Source organism: Streptopelia decaocto (genome assembly GCF_964273445.1).
Source record: "Streptopelia decaocto genome assembly, chromosome: 3".
Taxonomy (NCBI): Eukaryota; Metazoa; Chordata; class Aves; order Columbiformes; family Columbidae; genus Streptopelia; species Streptopelia decaocto.
The window spans coordinates 611,759-633,145 of record NC_138656.1 but is presented as its reverse complement, the minus strand read 5'-3'; the positions used below and the strand labels follow the sequence as shown (position 1 = coordinate 633,145).

The window sequence follows — 21,387 nt, the reverse complement described above, 5'->3', positions numbered from 1 at the left end:
CCGTTCCCCCAGCCAGCGCGTTAGCTCCTCCCGCGCAGCGGCTGCTCCCACAACACAAGAGCAGCCAGGCCGAGAAACCGCATGAAAACAAACCACAGAATCCCCTCAACCCGCCTGGGAAGGCGCCCCCGGCCCCTCACGGCCCCGGCCCCCACCTTCTCCTCCACGCAGCTGACGATGATGGACGGGTACTTGCGGCTGAGCCAGCGGAAGAAGGCCGGCACTCCCATGGCGGCGGCTCCGCGGCCTGCTGCCACCGGGCGACACACCGGCGCTTCCGGGGCGCAGCGCGGCGCTTCCGGGGCACAGGCCGGCGCGGGGCGCCATGGGCGCGGTCACGTGGGGCGAAGGCGGCGGCGCCATCTTAGAGGCGGGCAGGGCGGCCTGAGGGGAGCCGTGTCCGCTGAGGGGCTGGTGGCGCCGCCGCCGCCTCGGGGGGCTGGGGCTGCCCGGGCACGGAGGGGGAGACCCGAGACCCGCCTGCCAGCGACTGAGAGCGGTTAAAAGCAGGAGCGGGGCCCGTGGTGACAGCGACAAGAGCAGGAGCTGGGGGAGACCCGCCTGGCAGGAGCTGGAGCCGGGGGGCGGGCTCTGCTCCCCGGAACAGGCGCCAGGAGCTGAGGAAACGGCCTCAGGTTGCACCAGGGGAGGCTGAGGTTGGATCTGGGAACAATTTCCTCCCCAAAGGGCTGTGGGGCATTGAACAGGCTGCCCAGGGCAGTGCTGGAGTCACCAGCCCTGGAGGGCGGGACAGACGGACACGAGGCTCAGGACACGGGGCAGGGGCGGGACAGACGGACACGAGGCTCAGGACACGGGGCAGGGGCGGGACAGACGGACACGAGGCTCAGGACACGGGGCAGGGGCGGGACAGACGGACACGAGGCTCAGGACACGGGGCAGGGGCAGGACAGACGGACACGAGGCTCAGGACACGGGGCAGGGGCGGGACAGACGGACACGAGGCTCAGGACACGGGGCAGGGGCGGGACAGACGGACACGAGGCTCAGGACACAGGGCAGGGGCGGGACAGACGGACACGAGGCTCAGGACACGGGGCAGGGACGGGACAGACGGACACGAGGCTCAGGACACGGGGCAGGGACGGGACAGACGGACACGAGGCTCAGGACACGGGGCAGGGACGGGACAGACGGACACGGGGCAGGGGCAGGTCACGTTGGGCTCCATCACCCTGAGGGGCTTCTCCACCCCCGCGATGCTGCGGCTCTGACCCGCAGCGCGGAGCAGCCCCGTCCCGCCGCTTTGCAGCTGCATAAGCAAACACTATTAAGTTTGACGGTGCTCAAATGGCATTAACCGTTGGGGTATTGGCGGGGATTAGCGCGAGGCAGGTTCTGGCGTCCATCGCCGTGCACCAGCCCGTCGGCAGCCCGGGAACCATTAACAAGAACAACAAACCTCAGCAGCGCTCACCGAGCCGCGGCCGCGGGGGCGACGGGGACCCCGCTCCTTCGCTGTCGAACGCATTGACCCCATATTGTGTTTCCCGTGATTCCTGGCTGCTGTTAAGCCATTTTCTGTCATCGCTCCTCTTAATAAAATCTGTGACTTGAATAAATTTCCCCAGCAACTTCATATTGGCGCTAAGGATTGTCCTTTACCTGCTCCTCACAAAACGTGCCCTGGTTGAAGTTTCCCGCTGCTCCCGTGTGGAGTCAGGCAGCTTAGCATCAACATACCTGCTTGTTTTTATGGGCAACCTGTTGTTTGTCTGATTATGCCAAAGAAAACCAACCGAACAAAAAACAACCCGCAGAAAATGGTGGCAGTAGCGAAAGAATCACGATCGTCTTATTGTACGATGATTTGTGTAAGCAAGCGCTGAAAAAATTGATACTGCAACAAACGTTTCCTTGAAAAGTCAATCTACATTTTGCTAAAAAATAAAGCCCTTATAAATATCTGTTGTTTCTCTGTTTGCCCGCAGGTGCCAGCGTGTTTTTCCCGGGGTCAGGAGCCAAAGTTTCACCTCACAACGTGCGTGTACAACGTGTGAGAAAGGAGCGCGGCAGCACGCGGTTGCAGGTACACGGTGGGACTGAAAATCCCTTTCCTTCGAGCGTTTCCCAGCTGAGCGGCGCGCTGATGTCAATCAGCGACGGCTGGATGGGCGACAGGCCCCTGTCCGTCACCGTCATCTGTCACCATCTCCGGGCTGCCGGGGTGACAGCTGTGAAGGAGCAGAATGAAGTTGAGTGGCAGGATGCTGCGCGTCTAATGAGCCTGTGCACAATGCGGGGATAATCGGCGCCGCTCCGGAGGAACTCGGCGATGGCGGCGGCGCCGAGAGCGCGGAGCTCCCGCCATCTGTCACCTGTCAGGGCTGCGTGCAGCCGGGCCGAGGGGACGGTGACGGGCGCCTCGTGTGGCGCACGGGGACGCAAACCGGGCTGGCGTCGGGAAGCGGCGTCGCTCGGCGCTGCGGGATGTGGCGGGTTTGGGGAGCGTTTTCTGGACGAACCTCGCTCTGACATGGGGAGTCCCGTGGGGTGACACGCGGGTGATTTACGTGGGAGGGATCGCAGGAGCCGTAACCCAAAACAGCCTGTGGCTGAGCGGGCACAGAAACCCTGGCACAGCGGGGAGGGCGCTAAACCTTCAGTAAAGCCTGGCTTTAGCCCTTTAGTCGACTCTTGGGTGCCAGCAGCCCTGGTGACGCGTCCTGCGCAGCCCATGTCCCAGCGGTGGGAACACTCGACGCTGCGGCGTCGCCCCGGGCTGAGCCAGCACAGCTGCACCAGGGGCCTCATTCCATGCTCTTGAGCTCGTCTCAGACTACACGCTCTTTTATTGAACTGAATATCTTTACCATTTTCAAATGGGTTTTGATGGACTGGGCCCAAGGATTGGTGCCTGCATTCAAAGCTGCAGCTCTGCTTTGCAGCCGAGTTTAATTGGGGTGCTGCTTTCTGCTTTGAACTCAGCGTAATGATGAACAGATTTATTTTTTTTTAATATGTCCCCTGGTTTCTCCCTTCGAAAGAAAATCTCATGTTTAATGAACTTAATTTTAGATAAAAGGAATTAAAAGGAGGAAATTAAAAATGCATGAAGCTCCCAGAGCCATCCAGCTGCTGTGATGTCCGCGCAGCAACGCCAGCGCGGATTTTTACAAAGCAAGCGAAAGCGGAAAAGCAGTGGGGCTCGCCACATGTAAATGCCGCTCTGTTCCAAAGTGTGCCGAATTACAAATGTACATTTTATGCATTTCTTCTTCTTGATCTCTTGCAGAGGCAGATAAAGATCAAACATGCCAGCAGATGTATGCGTACCCACAATGCTCGCTCGCTTCCCGCAAGCCCCGCGAGCTCTGTGGGCGCAGGGAGGGAGCAGCTCCCTGCCGGGGGGGTCACCGGCAGCCCTGAGGTGACACGGGACATCTCGGGACTCATCTTCATTTATCCCCAAACGGAACCCAGCGCAGAGAGGCTGAGGCTCCCGGGGCAGGGCTGCCGTCAGACCGGGGAACACGTAGCAGCTGCGAGAACACACACACACAAGGAGGCCACACATTGTACCAAAGAATATTTATTTTGTATTTCTGTTTTGTTTGTGATGAGCCGCGCTTCAGACAGCGGCGCGCTCAACACGTACCTGATCAGATTGGTTATTTCTTCCCCAAAGCAAGCGGGGGAACCTTAATCGTAGAAGTCATCAAATTCGTCTGCTTCTGGGCTGTGGCTTTGTGGGCGCAAGGCGGCCTCGATCTCGGAGCTGCTGTCGTCGGATTCGCCCCAGAAAGCTGAGGGTGAGGGGGGAAAAAATAAATGACAAGAGCTTTTCCATGTGGGTGTCACTTGTGTCCCGGGCACAGGGCTCTGCCGCTCCCAGCGCGGCGCGGAGCAGGGGTGAGGAGCAACGCATGCGTTTCCTCAGTACAGTGACGCACGACCTGCTTGGAGAGATGTTTAATTGTAACCAGCGCGACGCTGGGTTCTTACCTTTGGATTTTATAGCGGTCACCGTTCCCTTCTTGGTTTCAGTCCTGTAAAAGAGAAAGATTTCAAATAATCAGCACAGTGTCGCGGAATTAAGAGAGTGTAAGTCAACTTTAAAACAACAACAACACAACTGTGAGATGCTTGTTTAAAAAAAATAATAAATAACTGCTGTGACTGCTTTTTTATCATGGGTTTCTTCGCCTTTCTGTCTTCTAAACGGTGGCGAGATGGGCGGGCGGGAGGGACCGTGTCCCGGTGTCAGGGTGACCAGAGTCCCTCCCTGCTTCACACCAGTAGGGAACGGCGGGCACAGACCAGAGCTCTGTCCGCCCTTGGCAGCCCGTCAGGTAACACCGAGGAAGCACAGAAACAACCCCCGGAGCGCTGGAAGCCCCCCCGGAGCGCCGAGCGCAGCTCCCGCGCCCCCCCGGGCCGCCGGCAGCCTCCCCTTTGATCCGGCGCCGCTCCGGCCGCGCCGCTGTTCTGCTAAACGCCGCTCTTGTGTCTGAGCCGCACCGGCCCTTTTGAGCCCCTCAAACAAGCTGGAATCATTTTGATCTTTTGTGTGTAGCGTGCGCATTGTGTTGGTGCTGGGAAATAATCGCGTAGGGGCAACGATGGAGGGGAATTAACTGTTATATTAACAGTCCCTCAATAAGCTCTAAAACTAAAGCTCCAGCGGATTTTCATAAGGAAGATCAAATGGGAGAGATTTGTGACGTTACTGTGCAGACTAGTAAGGTATAAGCAAACGTCAACCTGCAATGTGAAGCTGTTGCTGCAGTCAAAACAGGACTCAATCAGCTGTCAACAATCTCATGCAGTGTGCTGCATTTCGTTTAAAGACATGGCAGCTAATACATAATTGCTTGAAGCGGGGAGTTAAAAATATCCTGGCCACTATTGTGGAGGCATTTGTGGAGGTGATAGAGAAAGGCAGAGCGCAGACAGAGCCGGCTCAGAGCCTCCTCGTACCAGTGGGCCCAGCGGGCGCAGCTGCAGAGCCGCGCTGCAGTGCGCTCAGACACCGCCACACAACAGAAAGCTCCCACTGTTCGCACCGTGTTCCTTCCCACAAGCTGAGGACACCACCGGCACACAATCCCCCTCTTTGCAGATACATCAAAACTCCCAGAAACAGAGTATTAAACACAGCCCAGGTTCAACCGAGGTACCAAACTGAGGCTTAATCACTAGGAACAAGTTAACAGCACCAGCTGAGTATTAATGGTGTGACATAAGTAATTATTAACTTATTATTTCCCAAAGTACGGAACTTTAAAGTGTTAGCCTTCCAGTGTTTATCTGGTTTGTTTGCACCCCCCCGACTGCCTTCCGTTTTATCCTGAGTCAGACCCGCACTGCGTTACACTCCAGCTGCTCCTTCAGGCACGTTAACTGGAGGGTATTGGCAGGAAGCGTGTTAAACCAGAGCCTCTGGGCTGCGTCTGGCAGCGCTGAGCGCCCCGCACCGCTGAGCGACCCGCTGAGCGCCCCGCACCGCTGAGCGACCCACTGAGCGCCCCGCACCGCTGAGCGCCCCCCGCACCGCTGAGCGCCCTGCTGAGCGCACCGCACCGCTGAGCGCACCCCGCACCGCTGAGCGCACCCCGCACCGCTGAGCGCACCCTGCACCACTGAGCGCCCCGCACCACTGAGCGCCCCGCACCGCTGAGCGACCCGCACCGCTGAGCGCACCCTGCACCGCTGAGCGCCCCGCACCGCTGAGCACCCCGCACCGCTGAGCGCACCCTGCACCACCGAGCACCCCGCACCGCTGAGCACCCCGCACCGCTGAGCGCACCCTGCACCGCTGAACGCCCCGACCGCCCCGCACCGCTGAGCGCCCCGCACCGCCCCGCACCGCTGAGCGCACCCCGCACCGCTGAGCGCCCCGCACCGCTGAGCGCACCCCGCACCGCTGAGTGCCCTGCTGAGTGCACCGCACCGCTGAGCGCACCCCGCACCGCTGAGCGCCCCGCACCGCTGAGCGCGCCCTGCATCGCTGAGCGCGCCCTGCACCGCTGAGTGCCCCACACCGCTGAGCGCCCCGCACCGCTGAGCGCACCCTGCACCGCTGAGCGCCCCGCACCGCTGAGCGCCCCGCACCGCTGAGCGCGCCCTGCATCGCTGAGCGCGCCCTGCACCGCTGAGTGCGCCCTGCACCGCTGAGCGCCCCACACCGCTGAGCGCCCCGCACCGCTGAGCGCACCCTGCACCGCTGAGCGCCCCCCGCACCGCTGAGCGCACCCTGCACCGCTGCTGGTTTGGGCGGGAGCTCCCGGAGCTGCCCGCGCACCCCAGCCCGGCAGAGCGCTCTAGAGGTGGCGGCTCCGGCGCCGCGCGGAGCCTCCCCGGGCGCAGAGCCACGCGCACTTGTTGCTGCGCTCCAGAGCGCGGGGTGACGCGTGGGGCAGGTGGCACAGTGCCGGGAGCCCGGCGGGACGGGACCGGGCGTCCGCCGCCTCCGCCGTCTCCCCTCGTTGAGAACGGAGGCGCCGGGGCCTCTCGCGCAGCCGCGGCAGGTCCCGCAAGGGAAGGTTTGCTCCGCTTTGCCCCGCAGTCCCAGCCCACGTCCAGCACGAGAGGGCTGGTCCCGGGGTGGTGACAAGGACCACCGTGGCTGGGGAAGGGCTGGACACCTTCCTACAAAGAGAAGGGTCAGTGCTGACGGGAGGGGGGCAGGTGGATGTCTGTGCTCTCCAAACCCCCCCCGTTTGTGGGGGTTCACCCTCCACGCTCCGGATTCGCTCCGCGAGCAGCACGGAGCCGTCGATTCTGCGTCAGCAGAGGTTCGGCACAGAGGCTGCGGGCACCGGAGAAACGCCCGGGGAGCCGGGAGAGCGGAGCTCGGCCGCTGGCAATCGCAGCTCCGCCAACCGGAGAGCGCGGCACGGCAGCGCTGTAACGGGGACGGAACGCTGGACGGCGGCTGAAGCGTTAGTCACGGCTGATAAGATGCAAGACGAGCCCCGCGCCGCCCCGCATTTGTATTCAGAAATGGGCAAATTCAATCATGGAAGTTATCATCTGGTGTGCCGAGCACACAATGACCGCGCGGACCTCCGCCGAGAAACTGGAGGGGCACAAATGGAGAAGGCCGGTTCCACCGCCTCGACTAATCCCCGCCGTGACCCTTCCGTATCCATTTACACATTTACTGCTTCCCTAAAATAATTCCAAACTGAACCTAGGCTCTAACAAAGAAAAAACCCAAACCAGTTTCACTTCAAAGGGCCTTTTAATCTCTCCTTCACTCTGATGAAACAGCCTTTTTGTGTCGGAGATGCTGCAGCAAGAAAAGCTCCAAGAAAATATTTTTCCCTCTGCAAAGAAAATTAATATGAAGAGGAAAACGCCAGAGCGACAAGAGCCAAGTGACTGGAGGTGGTCACTGAAAACAGCAGAGAACGATTCCTGCAGCCTCAGGAGCTTCTGCTAAAGCACCTGTTGAACCTTCATGTTTTAGTGTCAAGTGAAGAAAAGACCCAAACACAGTGAAAAAACTAAAACAACAATTGCCAATGAAAAAAAAGACACAAAACTAATCAAACATCAAGGGGAGGGGGAACTGAGCCAAACCCACCCCAGCAAACCCCACCCGGGCACCAGGATGGAATAACAACTCCCAAATGGCAAGTTTTATCAGAAAACGGCGAGTGCAGCAGCCGAGGGAACACGGACGCCCGCACGCTGCCCAGACCCCAACACAAACCCGTGCTGCTTTCGGGCAGGGTGCTGCTAATTGCTAATTAACCTCAGCGAGAGAAGCGAGGAAGCTTCTCCCCGGCAAGCTGTGAGGACGCAGAGTTGCGGATGGGGGTGAGATTGACTGGGAATGGGTGTCCCCAGCCTGGGAGGTCGGGACAGACCAAGCACTCCATTCACCACGCCACAACTGCAGTCATACTATCGAATTTAAGTAATGACACTGTAAATATGTTTGGTTTAGGATGCAAATATGTAGACTGAGTTACGTTTCAGACCATTCTGTGTTTAGCTGTACCTCGGTGCAGGAGTAAACTCGATTTCCTCTGCACAAAGGCAGCGGGTTTGGGGAGACGCTGTTGCCTCTGCCCACAATCCAGCCATTCCTCGCCGATATTCAGAGCATCCTGCTGCAACGGCGCTGCTCCTGCACCCGCTGCGCGGTAGGGCTTAGGAAACTGCGCAGAAACACCATAACATCAGAAGATTGCCTGAATTTACAGTCAGCTGCTTCTGGGAGGGCTCAGAGAGCCGAGGTGCGGGAGGATACACCCGCGGGACACGGCTGGGTCCCCGCTGCATCTCTGCCGCTGCCCCACAGCCCTGGCAGCGCAGCCCTGAGCGCTGCCGCACCCCGGACAGGGCGGGCTGCGCCCAGCCAGCTCGGCCATGGCCCACCGGTTCCGCTGGGGGATGTGCGGTGGCCCACCGGTTCCGCTGGGGGATGTGCGGTGGCCCACCGGTTCCGCTGGGGGACGCGCGGTGGCCCACCGGTTCCGCTGGGGGACGCGCGGTGGCCCACCGGTTCCGCTGGGGGACGCGCGGTGGCCCACCGGTTCCGCTGGGGGACGCGCGGTGGCCCACCGGTTCCGCTGGGGGACGCGCGGTGGCCCACCGGTTCCGCTGGGGGACGTGCGGTGCCCCACCGGTTCCGCTGGGGGACGCGCGGTGCCCCACCGGTTCCGCTGGGGACGCGCGGTGCCCCACCGGTTCCGCTGGGGACGCGCGGTGCCCCACCGGTTCCGCTGGTGTCCCACCGGTTCTGCTGGGGACGCGCGGTGGCCCACCGGTTCTGCTGGGGACGCGCGGTGGCCCACCGGTTCTGCTGGGGACGCGCGGTGGCCCACCGGTTCTGCTGGTGTCCCACCGGTTCTGCTGGGGACGCGCGGAGCCCGAGTGCCCCCCGCTGGCCAGGACACCTCGGCGCACCCGCTGCAGAACATCGCCCCCAAGAATAATTAAGAGGATGAATTATAATCTGCCCATTTTTATTTGCATATCATTGCATCTGTGTTTGGCACGGGCAGCTTTCGACTGAAAACCAGGCTGGATTTCTTCCGGAAGACAGATTAATCGAAGTTTAAAATACTTTACGCCATGTTTATGTCCTCACAAATTAAAATTGCTCTTTGGTTCTCAGTTGATGACGCAACTTTAATCTCCAGATTATTTTGCAATGAGACGGTGCAAACAAGTAAAAGAAAGCCATCAACTGCTCGCCTCCAAGGCGGGGAATTACCCAGCAAGCGAGTGACCCCCACCGGCCGCGGCCACCGCTGCAGCGCCGGCGATGCCACACACAGCGCCGGGGACACCGCTCCTGCCTCCCGATGCCGTCCCCGAGCAAGCGCGTCCTTCAGGGCGCTGCAGAGCGCCAGCCGCTCCAGCCGGAGCCGCATCCCCGCGCCGTGAACGCTCTCCCGGTAACGTCAAGGCAGGAGAAGCGCTTTGCAGCTGGGCCGAGCAGGAGGACATTGCTGAGCAGAGGAAGCTCTGGCATGCACCGCCGAACAAAAGGGAACAAGTGGTCTTTACTCGGAGAGCAGCTTCCTATTAAGACTCACTCCTTCGTACATTATGCCTTTCATCCCCACTCAACCACAAAATGATTTTGCTGTAGGAAATACAATGGCAGAAAAAGATTTACATTGAAAGAATCTTTAATAATAAACTGTTGCAGATCTGCCTACTTCCCCGTGATTTATAATACAATAAACATCGGATTCTATTAAGTCTCATGCACTGAAGACATGCACTGAAAAAGCGAATATGAAAGCCCTCAATTCTTCCCGTCTCCAGTACCATAATAGTGAAATGAGCATGTATAAATGTGCTAAGAGTATCTCTTTGCATCTTTTATAGCTTGTGTGTATTAATCTGTAAAGCTTATTAAGAAAGTCATTGCTATGCAAAGCAGCACCCAATCTCTTTCTCCTGCTTTTCAAGAGAGCGCAGTGTTTGGCCAATGGGACCGGGCCCCGGCCCCTCATTGCGCATTCATAACATGCAACATTTGCACAATGTATCTCTCAAAGGCCGCTGAATAGAAAGCCTTAATACTCATGTAAACAACTGCAAACCAATTACTTAATGAATCAGGCCCACACATAATGAGGTGCCAGACAAAGAGCTATAAATGCATTTTTGCGCCCGAGCCTCCGCTTTAAAGTAAAATCCCTCAGCTGTAGTTTGGGCTTAACTGGCACATCATAATTATTGTCTGGAGGACATCAGAGGAGCCATGTTTTGTGTTTGGGTCCAGCGGGGTCCTTGCCGGGGTCACTCATCAGCTCGGTGACAAATCGCGCCAAAGAAGAATTTATAAAAGTCCCGGCGCAGCCCCGCACAGTTACGGGGATTCTCAAGTAGCGCGTTTCGAGACCACTTGTAAAAGCAATAAAGCCCAGGAGTGACTGCGGCCGGCACAGCGCGAGTGAGGGAACCGCACGGCGTCCTGTAAACCCCGATCCGGAGAGCGAGGGAACCGCACGGTGTCCTGTAAACCCCGATCCAGAGAGCGAGGGAACCGCACGGTGTCCTGTAAACCCCGATCCGGAGAGCGAGGGAACCGCGCCGTGTCCTGCAAACCCCGATCCAGAGAGCGAGGGAACCGCACGGTGTCCCGCAGACCCCGATCCAGAGAGCGAGGGAACCGCACGGTGTCCTGTAAACCCCGATCCGGAGAGCGAGGGAACCGCACCGTGTCCCGCAAACCCCGATCCAGAGAGCGAGGGAACCGCACGGTGTCCCGCAAACCCCGATCCAGAGAGCAAGGGAACCGCACGGTGTCCCGCAAACCCCGATCCGGAGAGCGAGGGAACCGCACGGTGTCCCGTAAACCCCGATCCAGAGAGCGAGGGAACCGCACCGTGTCCCGCAAACCCCGATCCAGAGAGCGAGGGAACCGCACCGTGTCCCGCAAACCCCGATCCGGAGAGCGAGGGAACCGCACCGTGTCCCGCAAACCCCGATCCAGAGAGCGAGGGAACCGCACGGTGTCCCGCGAACCCCGATCCAGAGAGCGAGGGAACCGCACGGTGTCCTGTAAACCCTGATCCGGAGAGCGAGGGAACCGCACCGTGTCCCGCAAACCCCGATCCAGAGAGCGAGGGAACCGCACGGTGTCCCGCAAACCCCGATCCAGAGAGCGAGGGAACCGCACGGTGTCCTGTAAACCCCGATCCAGAGAGCGAGGGAACCGCACGGTGTCCCGCGAACCCCGATCCGGAGAGCGAGGGAACCGCACCGTGTCCAGCAAACCCCGATCCGGAGAGCGAGGGAACCGCACGGTGTCCCGCGAACCCCGATCCGGAGAGCGAGGGAACCGCACCGTGTCCAGCAAACCCCGATCCGGAGAGCGAGGGAACCGCACGGTGTCCCGCGAACCCCGATCCGGAGAGCGAGGGAACCGCACGGTGTCCCGCGAACCCCCATCCAGAGAGCGAGGGAACCGCATGGTGTCCCGCAAACCCCGATCCAGAGAGCGAGGGAACCGCACCGTGTCCCGCAAACCTGGATCCGGAGAGCGAGGGAACCGCACCGTGTCCTGCAAACCCGGATCCGGAGAGCGAGGGAACCGCACCGTGTCCTGCAAACCCCGATCCAGAGAGCGAGGGAACCGCACGGTGTCCCGCAGACCCTGATCCGGAGAGCGAGGGAACCGCACGGTGTCCTGCAGACCCTGATCCGGAGAGTGAGGGAACCGCACGGTGTCCTGCAGACCCCGATCCGGAGAGCGAGGGAACTGCGCCGTGTCCTGCAGACCCTGATCCGGAGAGCGAGGGAACCGCACGGTGTCCGGCGAACCCCGATCCAGAGAGCGAGGGAACCGCACGGTGTCCCGCGAACCCCGATCCAGAGAGCGAGGGAACCGCACGGTGTCCCGCAAACCCCGATCCACAGAGCGAGGGAACCGCACGGTGTCCCGCGAACCCCGATCCAGAGAGCGAGGGAACCGCACGGTGTCCCGCGAACCCCGATCCAGAGCGCGAGGGAACCGCACGGTGTCCCGCGAACCCCGATCCAGAGCGCGAGGGAACCGCACGGTGTCCTGCAAACCCCGATCCAGAGAGCGAGGGAACCGCACGGTGTCCTGCAAACCCCGATCCGGAGAGCGAGGGAACCGCACGGTGTCCTGCAAACCTCTGCTGCGCTCCGGCCTGCTCTGTGGCCCACAGTGTCCCATGGCCGGGGCTGTCACCCAACCGCCACGGCTCCACGTCACCCAATCGCCACGGCTCCACGTCCCCCCACCGCCACGGCTCCACGTCCCCCCACCGCCACGGCTCCACGTCCCCCCACCGCCACGGCTCCACAAGGGCCTTCAGTCAATGGCTACAATCTGAATGTTTAAAAATACATATACAGGAGCACTCTTGCATTTCATAGCGTAAGGTAGCACCATTTGCAACAATGAAAGTTCTGGACAAACTGGGAAAACAAACAAAAATAGCTTGAACATAAACTGTAAGAATTAATCCTAAACAAAAGCATGAACGTCATCCATCAATACCATATCACAGCTTCGCTTTAGTTACGGGACTGGAAGAATTATGACACTGTGATTTTTAGACAAAGTTTGCAGAACTGGAGTTGTGTCTCATATCCAAACTGAGCCCATCGGTAACGGTGTAAAGAAGCTTCAGAACAACAGGTTGAACACGTGGCAGCGCAGCCGGAGCCGCAGCAGCACCGCTGGGTACACACAGACCCGCCTGCTCCCGAACACAGAGAACGGCCAACAGAGCCGCGCAGGGACCCAAGGCAGCCGCTGCACTTCACAACACACACAACCACCCCGCAAAACACAATGCTTTATGGTTTTTCCGCTTTTAAAGAAGAACAAACTGCACCCCTTGGTACGTGCGAGGCCATTAATCAAACATCTCCTGAAAGCAAGCAAGATGCATTATAAATACCCCCGGATCCAATACGGCCCCCAGCCCGTGCAAAGCGCTGTCCAGGCGCAGGAGGAGGAACCCAGCGCTCTATTTCTGGAAGAATCAGTGTTCTCTGCCCGCCCCGCTCCTGCCCGGCCCCATTGTGTGGCCCCCGAGCAGCCCCACTGAGAGCAGCTGGACGCGCTCATTTGTGCTTCACTGACACGGCAATTGAGTCTGAAAATGAGAAAACAACAGCTGCAAAACAATACTTGCCTTTGGCGCAAATATTTTCTGAGGTGTACCAAACTTCAAGAGGTTTCATTACATAAACAAATACGAACCTTAACCCCAAAACGAGTAAAATAAAATAAAATAATTGGAGCTTCAGTGGTTTTCTCTGTGTGTTTCTCATTCTACAGCATTTCAAGTGTTAAAGGATTGAACAGCTTTACCTTGGGAAGGGAGGGCTCCTTTCATTTGAGGAAGAACTGGTTTCCAAACGCATTTCTTGGCTTCTTTTTGCTTTGGAGCCGTTATCGCCAGCACCCCGGCCTGCAAAGTGAGAGCAACAGCTGTCAGCTTCCAGCAGGGGCTGCAACCCAGGGCCCAGCCCCAGCCCCAGCCCCAGCCCCAGCCCCAGCCCCAGCCCCAGCCCCAGCCCCAGCCCCAGCAGCCGCACAGCTGTCTGCACAGCCAGGTGGAAACTGGGGAAACCCAGGGGAAAACAGCCGCCCTTGCTGCTGATCAAGTTATGGGATGATGATTGCTGCTGAATAGTGATGGTTTGGCACATTTTAGCCCGTTTTGGGAAAAAAGAGCAAACACAGATTCTCTTACGAGCCATATTGCGTCATGGCAACTCTAAGCAAAACTTAAGGGATTGCTGAAGTCTTACTTGGGTTTTTTTAATGCTCAAGTTCTCATTTACTTTAGTTAATCGGGAAGCCAGGCTATTTTCATTCTCCTTCCCCTTAAACGCCCATTGTTTCAGACAGTTACAGTTCTGCTGGTGTTATTTGACACAGCAGTATTTTCAACCATTATCTTGCAACAGAGCTGCATTTGGGAGACACAAATCTTGGGATTTTTATGCCTTAAACAGCCAAACACTCAACTATTCCAAACTCCTTTATCCATGGTTTTCCTTCCTTCCTTCCCCGCCCTGTGTATCTCATTCCCATTCTGTAGATTGACTTAAAAAACAAAACAGGAGGTAAATTAATTCATTCACTGGAATTGCACAATTGCTCATCTTTGTACTCATTTCCAAAGAACACGACGCTCAAGTACAGATCCCACTTAAAAGGCTACTTTGCATATAGAGATATATATATTAGTGAAACGATAAACAAGGCCTAATTGTTGGCACTGGCCAAGCACCGAGCCGGGCCGGGCACCCCGAGCACCGAGCCGGGCTGGACGGCCCAAGCCAGGCTGGACGCCCCGTGCTGCGGACGCAGCTGAACGAACTCCATCACACCAGGCTCGAAGCTCCACTTGGGGTGCTCAGAACGACAAGTCCTTCACCCAGCGGCTCCAGCAAAGCCGCAGCGAACGGGCAGCGTGTCCCACCAACGCAGCTCTGCCGGCTCCTCCTCCCCACGCGCCGTTCCGCCCGCTCGGACCCGCACGGGACCCGACACCCCTCAATCACACACACTCCGCTCGCCAGCTTTGAACTCGTTGTGCAGTCAGCACAGGTCGAAGCAGCTTTTTGTCGGCTTACATGATTTTGTTCTGAACAAAACGGGCGTGGTTTTCTTCATTAGCGACCAATTCCAGGAAAAACCCACCGTCGGTGCATAATGAGCCACCGTTATCTGGCTCTGCCGAACAGCTGAAGTGATCTCTGACCCAGAACGTACTGGACCAGCACAGAGAAGATGGACTTTACTCCATGTGTCCCCACTATGGCTGAGGTTGCAGCATCTGTTAATTTACAGCCAACCACTTCAGCAGCAAAAGAAGTGACACGATGCAATTGTCTGCAAAGGAAGAGCGAAGGCAGCTCTTGGCCTTGCGCTTGCAGCATTTCCATTTCGCTACCTGTGCCGCCTCTCTCACAAGGAAGAGCCCCACGCTGCTCAACACCAAAACCAGCACTAGGAGAGTCACCTGCAGGCACCAAATCGCCTTCCTATGAACGATCTCCAGGCGCTTGACCCTGCATGTCTGCAGATGGGAAAGGAAACCCGTGAGGCTGCTGGTTTTCCAGGAGCAGGCTGGGAAGGAGACCCCGCTGTGCTCGTCGCGGGTTCACACACAGCCCGCGCCGCTCGTGAGCAAAACCAAAACCTTCAGCCCAAGTGAGAAGTGCGTAAGCAAGCGGCAGAAGTAGTAGGTACCGCTCTACTGGGAGAGGAACGGGAGCTCTCCCTACACCACTCAGGAGCCATCATCCATTATTTCAAAACACAATCAACAATCCCGTATGCAAACAGAGGTAGCTGGGGGTGCTTCTGCAGACGCAGCCCAGACACGTACCTGCATCTTCCTCGCGTATGCAAGCGAGAGGAGCTTTGCTTTTATCAACAATGCAGCAGTTAGCAGCTTGGGTACTGCAGCTGTCGCTACACTCCACAGTCAGCAGCGCCTGGAGAGGGCCAGGCCGGGCCGGGCCTGCAGCTTGTTGGGCAACCACCCCGGCAATGGTCACGGCGCTCCCACCCGCGCGTCCTGGCAGCTCCCGTGCCAACCAGAACTCTAACACGCCCCAGAGAGCGGAGAACTTGCATCCCGAGAGAAGAGAAAGGAGAGCGCAAACCCCACAGAGGGATGCGCTCTTTGGAGAGCAAAGAGATGGAAAAACACCCAGATGAAAACCTGAGCCAAACACTGCCACAACCAGTACCCCGAGGTGGGTCACATACCAACAAGTATCTCCTCCCTTCCTTTAAATGCAAAAAAGGATGAAATACTCTTATTGTAACAATAGACCAGCCTACGATGCCGTCTTCTCAAGAACAGACGCGGGGATGACCAGCAGACATGGGAAATGCTGAGCTGAGGTCTTCCAGGAACGTCAGCCGAGCCGTGTGAAATGTCACCTGCAGGAGTACGCAATCCAAACCAATTTAAGCAAAACGTGCAGTTTTACACCGTCCTACGCTCGTTCTGCGGGACCACAACAGCAGCGATTAATCCCGGGCGGATGAACTTTTCTGGTAACAGCAGCTGCGAATGGGTTGATATCAAATGAAGCGAAAAGTTGGGTGGACTTATTAATGCCTTTATTAGTGCACTCCAAGTGGAACCTCGGGAACCTTTTAACTTCAAGCTCAAAGCAAGACCTCACCGGGAAGGACGCGTGGGCACGGGAAAGCGCCGGCGGGATTATTGGCTCATTACTGGTGACCTAAAAAGGAAAGCAGAATTGGCGTTGTGCCCTTTCATGTTCCCCTATGATATATAAAGAAGGGCTGATATTCTTTTTTTTTTCCTCTTCTTAAGAGGGTTTTTCCTCCTTCAACATAACAGATTTTATACCTGGAGAGCAGATGGAAGGTGACGTTCGAGATGTTGTGAAAGTGAAGCCTGATGAGTGGAGAAGTAACACCATTTTTATTAAAATGGTTTAGAGCTTTAACATCTAATTAAATCAATGACATAAATGAAGGGTAGAGAGAGAATCTGGTTTTGTTACATTTAACAAACCTGCCCCTTCAATAAAATCAGCAGTTCCTGCTCATAAATGAGAGTCTTAAAGAGCCATCCAGCAAAACAGCAAACAATGTATTTTTATCCTATTTAATATCACGGTGTTCACCTACCTCAGGAAGAGCAAAAAGCTGAACAATCTCTTTTACATGTCTTGCCAAGGTAAAAAAACAAAGCATCCATGGAGAGAACGAGTCCACAAATCCTCCTCTAGCCCCACACAACCTGGCGTAAAACGAGACCGCTGTTAATAGGCTGTTAATAGGCAGCTCCTCGCTGGTGGGACCGTCCCCAAGGCAGCCCAGCGTGGCCTGGGGACAGGGACGGGGACCAGCGGCGTCCCGCACTGTGTCACACAGCCCAGCCCTGGGGACAGGGACGGGGACCAGCGGCGTCCCGCACTGTGTCACACAGCCCAGCCCTGGGGACAGGGACCAGCGGCGTCCCGCACTGTGTCACACAGCCCAGCCCTGGGGACAGGGACCAGCGGCGTCCCGCACTGTGTCACACAGCCCAGCCCTGGGGACAGGGACCAGCGGCGTCCCGCACTGTGTCACACAGCCCAGCCCTGGGGACAGGGACCAGCGGTGTCCCGCACTGTGTCACACAGCCCAGCCCTGGGGACAGGGACCAGCGGTGTCCCGCACTGTGTCCCACAGCCCAGCCCTGGGGACAGGGACCAGCAGTGTCCCGCACTGTGTCCCACAGCCCAGCCCTGGGGACAGGGACAGGGACCAGCGGCGTCCCGCACTGTGTCCCACAGCCCAGCCCTGGGGACAGGGACCAGCGGCGCCCCGCACTGTGTCACACAGCCCAGCGTGGCCTGGGGACAGGGACCGGGACCAGCGGCGTCCCGCACTGTGTCCCACAGCCCAGCCCTGGGGACACCCCGCTGCGCCAGCACAGACCTTCTCCCCACACAAACACCGCTCGACACCCACAGAACAGCCGCATCAACGCACGGGTCAGTTCTTCTCTTCTGGAGGAGACGGCGAATAAAGCAAGCCCACAGCAGCACTTGTGAAGCGCCAGCACAGAGGCTGTTTGGAAGCACATCCCTCACTGGCAAGTCCATCAAAACCCAGGAGCCCCAAGGCTTCCAAACCAACTCTTAAAGCCCTTAAAGAATGCAGCAAGTACTGAAAAAAACCCAAAGTTTGTACCCCTTAAGCTTAGAAGAAGTTGTACAGCAAGATGGTCACCTATAGAATGGACATTAAATATCGGTTCATCTAAAAGCACAAAGCCAAACCGCCAAACGATCATTTGAGCCTAAAAGACAACACACAGAGACGCTGCCTCCGTTTTAGGCACCGAACAATTTCAGTGCTCCAGGGCCAGAGTCTGCAGCAAATAATGATGAGCAGAAGGGAAAAAAGCAACAGGCTGCAAGGGCGAGGAGCCGGGAGAGAACGAGAAGCCTGGAGGAGATCACGGGCTGCAGATGAATCGGAGCTGAAAGGAGCAACTTTGCTTTCAAGTGAGATATGAAAAGCCTCACTCCTGGACACAGCGTGACCGCCGGCTCCCGAAAACACACCGCGGCAAGCCGGAAATACAGCACGTTCCGAGAGCGGCTTGAAACGGGAGTGATGGGCACCAGCACGGGGCTGGGCAGAGCTCCGCGGCACCAACACATGCCCGTGTTCGCACGGCCACGGGGCCAGAAACCCGCGGGAGAAGGGGACGCGAGTGCCACCCACTGCAGGCAGCGGCCTCGCGCATCCCCAGCACGGAAAGCTGAGACCAAGGCTTCCCCGACAGATCTGTACGAAGAGCCACCGCTAAAACCAGCACTGCCGAGCCAAAATTGCAGGTGGGAGAAGCAAAGCAGAGGCGCTGGCATCGGGAGATGGGAGCGCGGGGCCAGCACCCCCCTGAGCCACTCGCGCTGGAGGAGCCACCGCTGCCGGCGCTGCTCCCGTCCCTCCCCCTCCTACTCCAATCTCTCCACTTACAAACAACAGGAAGCCAACACCAAGACGTGCTAAGTTTTAGATTAATTTTCAAGTGAGAAGTGTGTTGTTTCATGAAAAATACACATCTAGCTTTTAATTCCTCTGAAAAATCAATGCCATCCATGTTTTAAAATATGTTGTCACGTGTGACCAAAGAACACTTTAAGAAGCAGGAAAATAGAAAGCATTCTACTCTCTAGAAAAAGAAAATACATCTAAGTTTTATTGGACTAACATAGGAATATCATTGCTGCAGTATAATTCAGGAATACCAGCAGCACACGTTTATATTTCAGCTGCAAATGAGGCTCGAAAAGCAGCAGAGGAAAACCTCTATAGAGAAATGAATTGCTCCCCGGCAGACAGGCTATTCTGAAGCCGTAAAGAGCCGAAAGCAACCGCGAGCGTTGCATAAGCAGCTGCCCCCGCACCTTTGTGCCGGGGCACACACCTGCATGAATAAACACTTACCCATCAACATTCATAAGGAAGCCGCCCGGCACTTTCCAAAATCAGGGAAAAGCAGATTGGGACTCGTTGCAAGAGCCCTGCCCTGAATACCGATGCGGTACTGACGCCCGGCCCGAAAAGCAGCGGCACCTTGGGACCCCGCGCGGAGAGAACACCCCGCTGCGGGAAACACGGTGTTACCAGGTGGGTTGTGAGCGCGGCACAGGCACCGGCACAGGCACCGGCACAGGCACCGGCACAGGCACCGGCACAGGCACCGGCACAGGCACCGGCACGGCCAGCGGGGCTCTTCCCGCGCTTATTCTAATGATACACATTCAATTACTCGAGAAAATAAAAGAATCAAATCAGCAACATCTGTAGCTTGCTGTATAATTACTGCATCTTCCCCACGGAGGCTGACCTTTGTAACACCGATAGCGGGACCTGAAAGGCTCAATGACAGGATATTCACACGGTTTAAATGTATAACATGATTACAAGGAATTAAATAGGCACTGTTATTTTCCATCTTGGTTTATGTTAACATGAGCGTGGACTTTATGATCTTATGTTTAATCTTTGCGCTCAGTATGTAGTAGCTGAATTTACTCACTATTAGTGGACTCAGACCACTAAAATGCCATGTTTTGATTATATAATCAAGTTGAATACTGGATTCGAGGTTAATATGCAGCCGTGACTTCTACCTGTAATAGGAATCTTTTCGACCGCGCTTTCTTCCTTGCTCTCATCTTCACACCAGCTTGTGACTTCTGGATGTGAACACACCATAATGAAACCCATTTCAAAGCCGCAGTGATCAGACCGGTTTGTTTGCTTTTAAGCCCTACTCCCTTTAATTTCTCACTTTTGTTATCTCTTGTTTATTGATCTAAACTATCCATTACCGTTCTTGAAAGAGGCGCCTACTGTGAACTTTCCTGGCAGGCGAGGCTGGGCTGCCTCTCTGTAGCTGCCAGAGAAAAGGACGAGCTAACCAAATGTCTTAAATTATTTAAGACCCGATGGGGTTTAGGAAACAAACAGCCCACAGTAACTCTGCGATCTCGTCCGGCAGCCCGACAGCCGCGGCGTATATCATACCGGCTGCGGAAAATTAGCTTAAATCAAAGTCTCCGTCTCCTCCGCGGATGAAAGCGGCGTGAATTTAGGAGGCCCAACGCAGCGTGTTTACATTTGCTGTGTAAAGAGCGCTGCAAGCTAATTGCCTGTCTCTTCCCGACTTTGATGGAGGGGATGCTCCCAGAGCAGACCCAGCAAGCTGCCGTTGCCGGTTATTACACCAGACTAATGTATTAGTTCCTTATCTAAAGAAATTAACTGGGTTTTCGAAGACGCGTTCACCTTCTAAGCCCTGAAACGGCTCGGTACACCTTTCTCAAAACGAACCCTTCTGGCTTTGAAAAGTTGTTCTGCAGTCTGGCTTTATGATAAAAGGCAATGAAGATACGGCACAATTTCTAAACGCAGACAGTTTTTAAATCCGTGCACACCTATAGATCCATATTTAATGGCCGCCACAAGGCTTGCTTTGCTACTCCTGCAGGAAAAAACTTGTCACAATAGGTATCGCTCATCTTAAGAGGTAACAAGCAGGACAAACGACACTGAGATACTCCGCGAAATCCCCTCGTGTTCATTACAAACGCACATTAATCCGCCCGCGGCTGTAATGTAGCCCCCTGTGGACCGGGATGAGTCCATCCCAGAGGGAAGGGCAGCGCCTGCGCGCGTTACCTGGCCCCGCGCGCGTTACCTGGCCCCGCGGGCGCAGCGGAGCCCTGCGCGCGTTACCTGGCCCCGCGCGCGTTACCTGGCCCCGTGACGCCGCGGGCGAGCTGTGGTGCCTGCTGTGCCGCCGGGTCCCCGCCGTCCCGTGGGCCGCGCGGCGAGCTGCGAGCCGGCTTGGCGCTCTGCACAGACGACCCGTCCGTGTGCTCCTCCGGCGCGGCCTGCAGCGGTAACAAAGAACAACCACAGCCCGATTACCCTTCACCTCAAGCGTTCGCCAACATACATTTATGCTCATCTGTGCTTCACGGTGTCATCTGTTTCCAGGGTGGTTTTGTTACACGTTAAATTACCTCTGAGTTTAATCGGCACCAGCTCAGGAATTGCGTTCTGTCTTGAAGTAACACAAACTTTGACTTTTTCTTTTAATCTCTAGGTTTTCTGGACATTCTCAGTACTCCCTGCCTCACACATTCAGGGTAAGCAAAGCCTGCTTGGAAATAAGGTACTTCACAGTAGAGAATGCGTCCTGCATTATGTTAATTGACTGGATCCACTTAATAAGCAATATAAATGTTAAATGCGTGTGTGTGGGCCACAGCAGCGTGTAGCAATACCGATTATTACTGCATATATTCACCCACAAAGCTGGTGTTACTGAGCTTTGACTCTGTAAAAGTTTTTACAAGCAATTATAAATTTATGTATGGTATTTGTTCATCTGTCACCAG

At 56.6% G+C, this 21,387-nt stretch overlaps 2 protein-coding genes across 10 annotated transcripts in view; both read right to left on the bottom strand.

Annotated features, from left to right (window-relative positions):
- Nucleotides 1-271, bottom strand: part of XRN2 (5'-3' exoribonuclease 2) — a 35,806-nt gene extending 35,535 nt beyond the window's left edge. The window contains exon 1 of the mRNA XM_082047419.1: nt 156-271. Coding sequence (XP_081903545.1) covers nt 156-230 — 75 coding nt within the window. The 5' untranslated portion in view covers nt 231-271. The remainder of the gene's footprint in view (nt 1-155) is intronic.
- Nucleotides 272-3,536: 3,265 nt separating this feature from the next.
- Nucleotides 3,537-21,387, bottom strand: part of KIZ (kizuna centrosomal protein) — a 119,578-nt gene continuing 101,727 nt past the window's right edge. For 4 of the 9 annotated variants that reach the window (XM_082047597.1, XM_082047598.1, XM_082047599.1 and 1 more), the window contains 3 exons: nt 20,739-20,877; nt 13,289-13,388; nt 3,537-4,010 (listed from right to left, as the gene is read on the bottom strand). In XM_082047597.1, the coding sequence (XP_081903723.1) occupies nt 3,680-4,010; nt 13,289-13,388; nt 20,739-20,877 (570 nt within the window). In that variant the 3' untranslated portion in view covers nt 3,537-3,679. Of the gene's footprint in view, nt 4,011-13,288; nt 13,389-16,005; nt 16,719-20,738; nt 20,878-21,387 lie in introns of those variants that run through there. The other 5 variants (XM_082047596.1, XR_014183528.1, XM_082047601.1 and 2 more) reach the window with 5 other exon arrangements.